We start from the raw sequence: 12534 nt of genomic DNA, 5'->3' as shown, positions 1-12534 counted from the left end.
CATGGAAATTTGCTTTTTATTTTGCAGTACTGATTCTGACATATCAATGATTATACTGCTTGTTACATAAAACTACAGTTGTTCTGTAATAAGTACATGCTGATTCTTAGAAGTCTTTGGAATGACCTTTTTCACAAAATTCCTATCATGTACTAAGCAACATCACATCTTTAAATAGTGATCAGATATTAAAATACATTTACAGCAGACTTCAAAAGTTACAGAAATCAGATAAGCTACACACAGTCCCCACAGCCTCAATGTGATCAGAGAATGGAAACGTGGTCCAAGTAGTCTGTGTTCTTATCATCTGTGAAACTGACTAAGTTCAACCGTGGGTGATTTTAAAGCACCTATAATACATTCAAAAATGGTGTCGTTGGTTTATCTGCCAATTCTCTACAAGCTCTTGCAAATACATATACTTCCTAATCCAAGATACTTACCTGCTATAAACTTGCGGCTTCATTTCACATTCTGATATATCACTGGTACATGTGGACAGGTAGGCATCATTTCTGTGTGTTTGTGGCACAGACAATACAATAGTGTACATGATTAGGTCCCTTAGCTGACAAAACTGGGAAGCTGCCACATCATAGTATAGGCACAACTGTTGTGGCATGACCAAAGATGTTGAGTCTGATCTGTGGGTGATCAATGATATTAGGTAAGCTATTGGTGCAATATTCACTGACATATATTTGTTATTCTCACTTGTGCTATCTTATTAAAAGTAGAGGATTGAAACTACTACATCATATGACATGCTGCATGTAATATTAGAAACTACAGTACAAAATCCATCTACAGAAAATTATGTTGGGCTTCTTAATGAGGTGTGCCAGTCAGTGTAGAAAATGAAATAATACTGATGTAGTAACAAATGGTATGACCTGCCAGGTTAGCAGAGAGTGCTAATGCGCTGCTTCCTGGGCTCAGGTAGGCGCAACAGCCCCAAGTCGAATCTGCCCGACGGATTAACGATGAGGGCTGGTGTGCCAGCGATCCTGGATGTGGTTTTTAGGAGGTTTTCCACATCCCACTAGGTGTAAACCAGACTGGTCCCCACGACCCGCTTCAGTTAAGACTCGCAGACATTTGAAACGTGTTTGCACTCTTTCATGATTTACACTAGATGCAGACAGCTGGGGTACACTGATTCTGTCCTGGGGGGGCAGGGGGAGGGGGGGGGGGGGGTTACGGGGTGGCGGCAGGAAGAGCCTCCGGCCAAATCAGATAGTCACCATTCCAACCCTGTGAAAGGTGCGGGACAAGGTGCAAGCAATACTAAGTAACAAATGGTACATTAGAACCAGTTACAAATTTTATATACCATAGTCAGTACAGTTATTTCAACAATATATTGTAGTACCGATGTTGGAATCTACAGGTGTTGTCCGAGGGAGGAGGACCTACTTTAGATTGCCTGTATGAGGAATCTAAATTACTGTAAAAGTCAATGCAGAAAGAAAGTATTAGCTACTGTTTTGTGGAAGATAGCCTCATTTACAGCTTATATTTGAAAGTCTTATAGTACCAGCTGATTCATAGCTCTTACATGATGTCATGTTACATGTACAAATGTAACATTCATTGTCATATTAATACCTCTAAAGATATGCCGGGCATAGACATGGGGCATATTAGTCACACTAAAAACTAAAATCTCCATTGGTAAATTATTAACAGGAGGATCATATTTTCCTCAAAACTGTAGCTACTACTTCCATTTCGCATAAAGTTGTAGTGTGATTTAGGTGGTCCATACAGGCAATCCAAAGTAAGGCCCTTCTTCACATAACACTTGCAGGTTCAAATATCTGTACTGTAATATATTGTTGAAATGACTAATGACATGGTGTAATCCAACTATGGTTCTCCAGTTTCATTATAACACTGCATGGTGAAAAAAGATTCACCTACTGTGTGTGTGTGTGTGTGTGTGTGTGTGTGTGTGTGTGTGTGTGTGTGTTTGAGGGAGCGAGAGATATTTATTTTAGTACATCAGTATTATTTTATTTCCTAAACTTACTGGCACACCTCATTAAAAGGTCTCTGTGGTTGGACTGTACCACAATTCCTAATATTACACGTGACATAATATCTGATGTAAGAGTTTCAATCCTTTACTTCCAACAAGATAGCATGTGAGAGAATAACAAGCTTATATCAGTGAATATTCCACCAGTACCTTATTTAATGTTATTGACCATCCACAGATAAGATTGTAAACATCTTCAGTCATACCATAACAGTTGTGCCTATACTATGACATAGGAAGTTTGTTATTGTCAGCTAAAGGACGTTATCACATACATTGTTGTATTGCCTTTGTGCCACATACGCACCAAAATAAGAAGCACACCTGTTCACATGTATCAACAATGTATTGGAGTGTGAAAAGAAGCTGGAAGCATAAGATATGTAAATAACTTGGGTTATGAAGTGTATGTACGTGCAAGATCTTGTCAACAATTGACGTATAAACCAATGTCATCATTTCTGAACGTGTTATGGGTGCTTGAACATGACCCAAGGATAATAAAAAGAATACAGTCTACTTGGACCATGTTTTCATGCTCAAAACACTGGACTGAGTTTACCCTCTTCAAAACAACAAACTGTGGAGCTCTGATTGTGTGCCTCTTCCTGTTGGCGTGGCCAGCAATGCAACATAACCAAAAAAAGGTTCATGCAGACATAAGATCAGCTGTGCAAGATGTCTTTAGTGCTTTTGAAAGTGAAACCTGCATTGCCAGTTTGTCAAAGGATAAGTTTTGGTCCTGTGTGAAATCCACCAATGGATCAAATTTATCATTTGTAGATAGCAACTGCACAAAAATGGAAGATGGGAAAATTCTAGAGTTATAAACAGTTACTCAGATCACATGTTCTCCACATTCATTTCCGTGCACACATTGACATATATGCATGTGACATGTGTAAGCAGGAGCGTTTGTGGAATGGAAAACTAAGTCAGGAGGAGGGGGCGAGGGTCCAGTGGACATTATGAAACAACTATTAGATAATACCTGTAGCCTCTCTTAAAGTAGTTGATCACAGACCTGTGGAACAATGAAAAACCTGTGATTACTCACTGAATATTTATATCACTAACCTCAGTTTGTTGATTAATTATGGATCATGTTTTCCACATATGACTTCCTTGGAAATGAATATGTTGTCAATGACTGTATATCCTCTATAATGGAAGGAAACATTCCACGTGGGAAAAATTATATATAAAAACAAAGATGAGGTGACTTACCGAACAAAAGCGCTGGCAGGTCGATAGACACACAAACATACACACAAAATTCAAGCTTTCGCAACAAACTGTTGCCTCATCAGGAAAGAGGGAAGGAGAGGGGAAGACGAAAGGAAGTGGGTTTTAAGGGAGAGGGTAAGGAGTCATTCCAATCCCGGGAGCGGAAAGACTTACCTTAGGGGGAAAAAAGGACAGGTATACACTCGCACACACGCACATATCCATCCACACATACAGACACAAGCAGACATATTTGCTTGTCTGCTTGTGTCTGTATGTGTGGATGGATATGTGCGTGTGTGCGAGTGTATACCTGTCCTTTTTTCCCCCTAAGGTAAGTCTTTCCGCTCCCGGGATTGGAATGACTCCTTACCCTCTCCCTTAAAACCCACTTCCTTTCGTCTTCCCCTCTCCTTCCCTCTTTCCTGATGAGGCAACAGTTTGTTGCGAAAGCTTGAATTTTGTGTATATGTTTGTGTTTGTTTGTGTGTCTATCGACCTGCCAGCACTTTTGTTCGGTAAGTCACTGTATATCCTCTAACGCACAGTAAACAACTGTTTTTCGATATCTGAAGGAGCATAAGAAAATTATCATTTCCATAATTTTAAGGGGCTCCGGACAGGTTGATATCTTAATTTCCATTTTTTTTTCTCTGGTCATGGTCTACAGAATTTACCATTCCCAATAATAAATAAAACACATATTGTCTCCTTAGTTCTGGTTTATTCATTTGTTTCAACAAAACATTGTGCGAGTAACCATGTATACGAGGGGCATTTGAAAAGTCCGTGCATAAATAAAAGCTACTTATGTGTTTGGGGTAAACCTTTGTTTTTCAAAATAGTCTCCTTTTAGACTTATGCACTTCATCCAATGTGATTCTAATTTGTTGATCCCTTCCAAATAATAGGAATTATCAAAGTCTGCAAAACAGCTATTAGTTCCTGCAATCACCTCCTCGTTTCAATAAAATCATTGTCCTGCCAGCTATTTCTTCAAATTGGGGAACAAATAGTAGTCAGAGGGAGCCAAGTCTGGAGAATAGGGGGGATGTGAAATGAGTTGGAATCCTATTTCCATTAATTTTGTGACCACAACTGCTGAGGTGTGTGAAGGTGCATTGTCGTGATAAAAAGGACTTTTTTGTGGTCCAATCGCCAGCGTTTTTCTTGCAGCTCGGTTTTCAAACGGTCCAATAACGATGAATAATATGCACCTGTAATAGTTTTACTTTTTCCAGATAGTCGAATCCCAAAAGACAGTCGCCATTACCTTTCCGGCCGAAGGAATGGTCTTCGCCTTTTTTGGTGCAGATGCTCCCTTGGTAACCCATTGTTTAGATTGTTGTTTGAGCTCAGGAGTATAGTAATGTATCCATGTTTCATCCACAGTGACGAAACGACGCTTAGTCCTGCGGATTCTTCCTGAACGGCTGCAAATCATCCTTGCAATGCTTCACACAATTCAGTTTTTGGTCAAGCGCAAGCAGTCGCTGAACCCATCTTGCGGATAGCTTTCTCATGTCCAAATATTTATGCAAAACAATATGTACCCATTCATTTGAGATGCCCACAGCACTAGCAATCTCACGCACCTTAACTCTTCTGTCATCTGTCACCATATCATGGATTTTATCAATGATTTCTGGAATTGTAACCTCCACAGGGCATCCAGAATGTTCAGCATCACTTGTGCCCATATGGCCACTCCGAAAATTTTGAAACCACTTATAAACCGTTCTAATCAAAGGTGCAGAGTCACCACAGTGTTTATCAAGCTTCTCTTTAGTCTCCTGAGGTGTTTTGCCTTTCATAAAGTAATGTTTAATCACCACACGAAATTTTTTTGTCCATTTTTTGACAATCACTCCACTTCCTTGATTCACACGAATGTCAAACACAAAGAAATGGGCCAATATGGCTGAAAAGATACTACTAACTGAACATGACCTCGATACAGGCCAGTGGTGCCATCTCTTGGACTTTGCACGGACTTTTCAGATGCCCCTCGTATGTGATAGTTCTCAGATTGAAATTTGATTTTTGAATCCCCCACCTCTGAGAGCAATTATTTAGGAGGTAGTGATTCAGTAGCTTTCAAAACACTTGAGGAAGAGAAGCTATGTGGGGAAAATGTAACGATCACCAAGCAGGAGTGCAAAAAAGCAAATGGGTATGAGGCTATGAGGACTAAAAACTGCATATAAGGGAAAGAAATTGGAAGATGGCTGACGATTAGATGGTAAGAATAGACATGAAAAAATCTGTCGTGGAAAGAATTCAAAACTGTTATGGCATAGCAGTAGCATAGAAGATATTAGAAAAGCTGTGTGGGCAGTTTTGTTCCACCCTTCAAGAGACAATAAACCCAGTCATAGGCCTTCCAGAAAGTGATTCTATTTACAAACCAGCTATTTCTTTTGCAAGTAGAAATCTTGAACGAAACTTCCAAGGATTTGTCAGATGTAAGTCCACTGACAAAAATCACTCCCAAAATCCTAATGAGTCCATGAACAGTGTAATCTGGGAGAGAATTCCCGAGAATGTTGGTGGCAATCAGTATGCTGCATTTTGGTGTCTTGGATGCAGTGACAACATTCAGTGAAGGAAATGTTGCAAGATATGAAGTACTGAAAAGGCTGCTAGAAACCTTTGGTCATTTTGCAGTAAAACAAATGTTAAATTTAGATAAAGAAAGGCTTTTTGTGTCTGAGAACTGTTTGAGACTTTGAAACAATGGCAAGACAGGCAGGAAAAAGGATATTGCAAGATGAAATGGAAGAGGATGCAGACAACTCCAAGTATGGAGCTGGGAGGCATTGAGAACTTTAATGGCTGTTTTCTGTAAGTTGTATTTTTCAAGAAAAAAGTGTACTTTCTCAGTTTCTATTAACCAGAATTTGTTCAAAATTATGGGGTATACTCATTGGAGTATTGTGCATATTTTAACATGGGGGTTTTCGTATTTTGTAAATCTCAAAGAAGTTAGCCTTATGTACATCGAAAAGTGTAGAAAGTTTATGTCTACTTTTCACAAATATAATTATCTTAAAAATAATCAATACTTTCAGAAATACCTCTGTTAGTGGCTAGAAATGTGCAACCCAAGGCATATTTTCTTTAATTTTTTATTCCCAAAATTGCTGAAAAAAGGTACCTTTTATATGAATAAATATTACATTGTTTAAGATAGGGATTTTTCCAATCTGCCCAAAACTCTTTAAATGAAGTAAAATCATATCAGCCATATTATGTCTTATGTAACTGTGTAAAGTTTGTGATTGCTATTTGTCCTGTGGTTAATGCTTTCTCACAAAGGCCACACTGTGTGTGCAGTAGAATCAACATTCATTGATGCTGAAGAAATGTAATACTTGCCAAGAAATAACTCCTGTTCCTCTATACCTGCAACAGCTGAAATGAATATTGTTTTAATGTATGGCCTTTTTTTTCCAGAAAAGTGCTCAGAAGGAATTAATGAATTTAGCTAGCGATTTGTCTCTTAGCTGGCACAATATTGAGGAAGCAGCGGAAAAAGCTAGAAGGAAACGCTCACAGCTAGATATAGAATCCAAGGAAGCACCAAATCGTCTCACAGAACTATTGAACAAATTGAGAAGAGCTTCAGCAGAGGAACTTAAAGCTGTAAGTATCTCCTCCTCCTCTTCCATGCAGATAAGCAGATCTTGTATAGCTTTCACGTTGCATGATGCATATGTAGTTACACCATCATTTCTGTGTATTTGATGTGGGAGAAAAGTAATGAGACAGATTTTTTTTATGTACCATAGTTTTTATTTTTTCAGCCAATAATATTGCCCAAGGGAACTCCCTTGGGCGACTATACACTGGCAGTCATTGTTCCCACTCTGGGTTGCAGTGCTCTCGGTCACATTCTTCTGAATGTTCCTGAATCCCAAAATGATGTCATTTTAAGACATTTTTCAATTTTGGGGAAAAAATCAAAAGGACTCAGTTCAGGTGAATAGGGGGCCACAGAACAACATGAAAGCCTTTTGAAGTAAAAAATTCCACGATGGAAGAGACCGCATGGCATGGGACGATCTCACGAAGCAGCATCCACTTGTGTGCAATGTCCAGTCTCGGTTAATAATTCTCTCTTTCCTGAGCCTTTCAACATTAGCTTTGTAAAACATTTGGTTGAAAGTTTGTCCTGGAGGAACAAATTCTTTATGCACGGTAGCCCTACTGTCAAAAAAGCAAATTTGCTTTGTTTTGATCTTTGATTTGCTTATTTGAGCTTTTTTTGGTCAAGTAGATGTCTGTGTGCCGCTCCTTACTTTTCCACTTTTTCTCAGGATCCCACTCATAAATCCATGTGATGACTCGACTAAACCATTAGTGTGCCAAAGTTTGATGTACAGTGAAAGTGTTTAACAGGTCACGCATCATCCTTATTGTTAAACTTCAGTCTGATCTCACAAGAGCACGCACACTGAAGTGTTTTTCTTGGTGTTTTAGGGTTTCATGTAGCTGCTGGCTCGCACCTTGTACTTGAAACCGAGTCTGAATACTTAACAAGATCTGTTACCCGACGTAAGATCTGAAGTATTTACCTTTTCCTTTTAATCCAGTGCTACAGTTGATTCTCTTGAAGTAGGGGTCCTGCTAATCAGTGCCTCTGAAATCCTGTGTGTTGCTGAGGAAAGGCTTGACTTCTTAACATTCTGAAGTTACTGGAGCAAAAGAAGAAAACTTACTCATATCATAAAAAGCACATCCTCTAGTTTGACATATTTTTCCTTGAGTAGTTGTACAGCTCATTAGTGTGATTCATGAATTAGAGAAGAACACAACTTTCATAAGACATATGCCTTGAAGGCTCAATATGACAGTCCAGATTGCAGTATATTTCAACTGTTGCAAAACCATCCTGTCTCTCAAGTTCATTTTTGGAGAGTGTGGTTGCTCTTTGACAGTCAAGCCACCACCGCAAAACGTAAAATGTGCCACCCACAGCGGGTGAAGCAATTTGTCACCACTTCTTGCTGTTTCCTTGTATTCCACACTGCCTGCTTAATGTCTGCAAACACGAAAGCACCCATGCACAGTATATGTTCTGCGGCTTACTTGCTACTACTTAATATTATTCTGTCATGTTCATCTTTCCTTGCACCACATGACGAGTGTTATACAGGTGCCCACTAGAACTGATAGACTCAATTGAGTGTGTACACATACAGGGGGCGCACGTGCGTGCAGACGCACACCGTTTGTTGTCTGGGTTACTTCCCATCAAGTGGACTCTCCCAACATTCAAAAAGTCTCTCCGCAGTGCCGTATAATTGTTAACCAGTTATTTTCAACAAGATGGTGTAACTTCACATACAGCTCGCGTTTCAATGTCACTGCTTGCTGATGTTTTTGGTGATCGCATTATTTAACAGGGACTTTGGCCTCCACAATCGCCTGACCTAACACCACCTGACCCCCTTTTTTTTGGGGGGGGGGGTAGCAAAAGCAACTGTCCAAAATCCATCGATGAATGGAAAACTGCAATATCTACTTTCACTGCTTCTGTTACAGAAGAAATGTTACAGCTTGTGTTTGGAAACATAAGACGAAATCTATCTTTGGCTGTAGATTAAACTATTGTTTCTTCAATAAACTGGTTCTGAGTATAATGGCATCAACATAACATGGTTTTACACCCAGAACTGTTTTATTGAAGATGACAAAGGCTGTGAAAGCCTATCTCTCGTAGGCAGTTGTACTGTTATATATATTGTAGCATTGGAATAAATCCCCCCCATGAACCATGGACCTTGCCGTTAGTGGGGAGGCTGGCGTGCCTCAGTGATACAGATAGCCATACCGTAGGTGCAACCACAACAGAGGGGTATCTGTTGAGAGGCCAGACAAACATGTGGTTCCTGAAGAGGGGCAGTAGCCTTTTCAGTAGTTGCAGGGGCAACAGTCTGAATGACTGACTGATCTGGCCCTGTAACACTAACCAAAACGGCCTTGCTGTTTTGGTACTGCGAACGGTTGAAAGCAATGGGAAACTACAGCCGTAATTTTTCCCGAGAGCATGCAGCTTTACTGTATGATTAAATGATGATGGCGTCCTCTTGGGTAAAATATTCCGGAGGTAAAATAGTCCCCCATTCGGATCTCCGGGCGGGGACTACTCAAGAGGAGAAAGAAAACTGGCGTTCTACGGATCGGAGCGTGGAATGTCAGATCCCTTAATCGGGCAGGTAGGTTAGAAAACTTAAAAAGGGAAATGGATAGGTTAAAGTTAGATATAGTGGGAATTAGTGAAGTTCGGTGGCAGAAGGAACAAGACTTTTGGTCAGGTGGATACAGAGTTATAAATACAAAATCAAATAGGGGTAATGCAGGAGTAGGTTTAATAATGGATAAAAAAATAAGAGTGCGAGTAAGCTACTACCAACAGCATAGTGAACGCATTATTGTGACCAAGATAGACACGAAGCCCACGCCTACTACAGTAGTACAAGTTTATATGCCAACTAGCTCTGCAGATGATGAAGAAATTGATGAAATGTATGATGAGATAAAAGAAATTATTCAGGTAGTGAAGGGAGACGAAAATTTAATAGTCATGGGTGACTGGAATTCGACAGTAGGAAAAGGAAGATTAGTTTGGATTCCGAAGAAGTAATGGAACACGTGAGGCAATACTGACCCCTATGACTTATCTTAGAAGCTAGATTAAGAAAAGGCAAACCTATGTACCTAGCATTTGTAGACTTAGAGAAAGCTTTTACAATGTTGACTGGAATACTCTCTTTCAAATTCTGAAGGTGGCAGGGGTAAAATACAGGGAGTGAAAGGCTATTTACAATTTGTACAGAAACCAGATGGCAGGTATAAGAGTCGAGGGGCATGAAAGAGAAGCAGTGGTTGGGAAGGGAGTGAGACAAGGTTGTAGCCTATCCCCAATGTTATTCAATCTGTATATTAAGCAAGCAGTAAAGGAAACAAAAGAAAAGTTCGGAGTAGGTATTAAAATCCATGGAGAAGAAATAAAAACTTTGGGGTTTGCTGATGACATTGTAATTCTGTCAGAGACAGCAAAGGACTTGGAAGAGCAGTTGAACGGAATGAACAGTGTCTTGAAAGGAGGATATAAGATGAACACCAATAAAAGCAAAACGAGGATAATGGAATGTAGTCGAATTAAATTGAGTGATGCTGAGGGAATTAGATTAGGAAATGAGACACGTATAGTAGTAAAGGAGTTTTGCTATTTGGGGAGCAAAATAACTGATGATGGTCGAAGTAGAGAGGATATAAAATGTAGACTGGCAATTTCAAGGAAAGCTTTTCTGAGGAAGAGAAATTTGTTAACATCGAGTATAGATTTAAGTGTCAGGAAGTCGTTTCTGAAAGTATTTGTGAGGAGTGTAGCCATGTATGGAAGTGAAACATGTATGATAAATAGTTGGGACAAGAATAGAATAGCAGCTTTCGAAATGTGGTGCTACAGAAGAATGCTGAAGATTAGATGGGTAGATCACATTACTAATGAGGAGGTATTGAATAGGATTGGGGAGAAGATGAATTTGTGGCACAACTTGACTAGAAGAAGGGATCGCTTGGTAGGAAATGTTCTGAGGCATCAAGGGATGACCAATTTAGTATTGGAGGGCAGCGTGGATGGTAAAAATAGTAGAGGGAGACCAAGAGATGACTACACTAAGCAGATTCAGAAGGATGTAGGTTGCAGTAGGTACAGGGAGATGAAGAAGCTTGCACAGGATAGAGTAGCATGGAGAGCTGCATCAAACCAGTCTCAGGACTGAAGACAACAAGAAGATATTTGCATGCAGTGGGGAAGGGTAAAAAAATTAGATGTTTGGGTAGCACATGGCCCAAGCCAAAATTACAAAAATGAGTGGGTGGCCATATATGCATCTCTGCTTGCGTCATCAATTAGCTCATGAACAACACCGACCATTTGTATCTTGTTGTTGTTGTTGTTGTTGTTGTTGTTGTTGTTGTTGAGAAATGATGTCTTTATGCTAACTTAAGGAAAACACAGCAGCTACTCACTGTAAAAGACGTGCATGCATCCACAAAAGATAATACTGGAGCTGGGTTGGAAAGTCACTCTGCACCCACCTTATTCACCTGATCTTTTGACCTCAGATTTCCACGTTCTCAGCTCTATCAAACAGCCTTCAAGGTACTCCCTTTCCAGATGAAAACGCCGTCTGAGCATGGCTCGACTAGTTCTTCACCTGATAGCCACATGATTCCTACAGTTGAATTGAAAAGTTACCCTGGATTGGCAGACTGTTGTAAATATTGAAGAAGAATATGTCAGTGATGACTAAATCCTTGTTACGTGTATCTGTTGTGTTTAATAAGCTTAGGTACAAATGCTATGAACTTACACAGCAACCTAATAGTAAGGAGGTTAGTTCTTGATGGAGAAGAGATTGGAGAAAGTCAAACAATGGAAAATCCAGGTTGGAATGCAACAGTATTATGAAAAGGATAGTTGCTTCTCACCATATATCGGAGATGCTGAGTTGCAGATAGGCACAAACATAGGTTGTATTTGTGTGTGGAGAAGATGGAGGGGGAGCATATTTTTGATAAATATCTTGTTGGCTGAAAGCTGATTTTCTGGCAGTTTTTTTCCTTGTGCCTTTCTGCAACTCGGCACCTGTGCTATATGGTGAGTAGCAGCTGCCCTTTTCATAATATTGTTAGATTTTAGAAAGTGTTGCAGGTGTCACTAAGTGGAAGGAACACCTTGACATTTTATAAGAAGCTGGAAATTTAATTAAGATATGAGGATGGTTTGAAAAGTTCTCGGAATGGAATAGAAAAAAGTACTTACATCACTGAAACTTTTTTCATTTTTCAATGTAGTCTCCTTGTAGACTAATGCACTTGGTCCAACATTGTTCCAGTGCCTTGATCCCATCTCAAAAATGAGTTTCCTCCAGACTTGCAAAATAATTGTTAATTCCAGCTATCAATTCATCATTTGAAGTGAATCTGCGTCCACCAAGAAAAATTGTTGGTTTTGGGAAGAGATAGAAGTCTGTCAGAGCCATATCAGGTTAATAAAGTAGGTGTGACAACAATTTATACCTTAGTGCGTGTAATTTTGCCATGCCGCCAACACGTGTGGGGGCACATGTCAAGAGTCGCAGCACCCATCTTGCAGATAATTTTTTCATTTCTAATTCTTCAGTTTAAATGCGATATACCTTTTCAGATGATATCTGGCAAGTGTGAGCAATTTCACGCACTTTCAA

At 39.7% G+C, this 12534-nt stretch overlaps 1 protein-coding gene across 1 annotated transcript in view; it reads left to right on the top strand.

Moving 5' to 3' along the window:
• Nucleotides 1-12534, top strand: part of LOC126439535 (uncharacterized) — an 81534-nt gene that overhangs the window by 51425 nt on the left and 17575 nt on the right. The window contains exon 7 of the mRNA XM_050090569.1: nucleotides 6728-6916. Coding sequence (XP_049946526.1) covers nucleotides 6728-6916 — 189 coding nt within the window. The remainder of the gene's footprint in view (nucleotides 1-6727; nucleotides 6917-12534) is intronic.

Source organism: Schistocerca serialis, unplaced genomic scaffold (assembly GCF_023864345.2).
Source record: "Schistocerca serialis cubense isolate TAMUIC-IGC-003099 unplaced genomic scaffold, iqSchSeri2.2 HiC_scaffold_1329, whole genome shotgun sequence".
Taxonomy (NCBI): domain Eukaryota; kingdom Metazoa; phylum Arthropoda; class Insecta; order Orthoptera; family Acrididae; genus Schistocerca; species Schistocerca serialis.
This window is presented reverse-complemented; position numbering and strand designations above follow the sequence as displayed.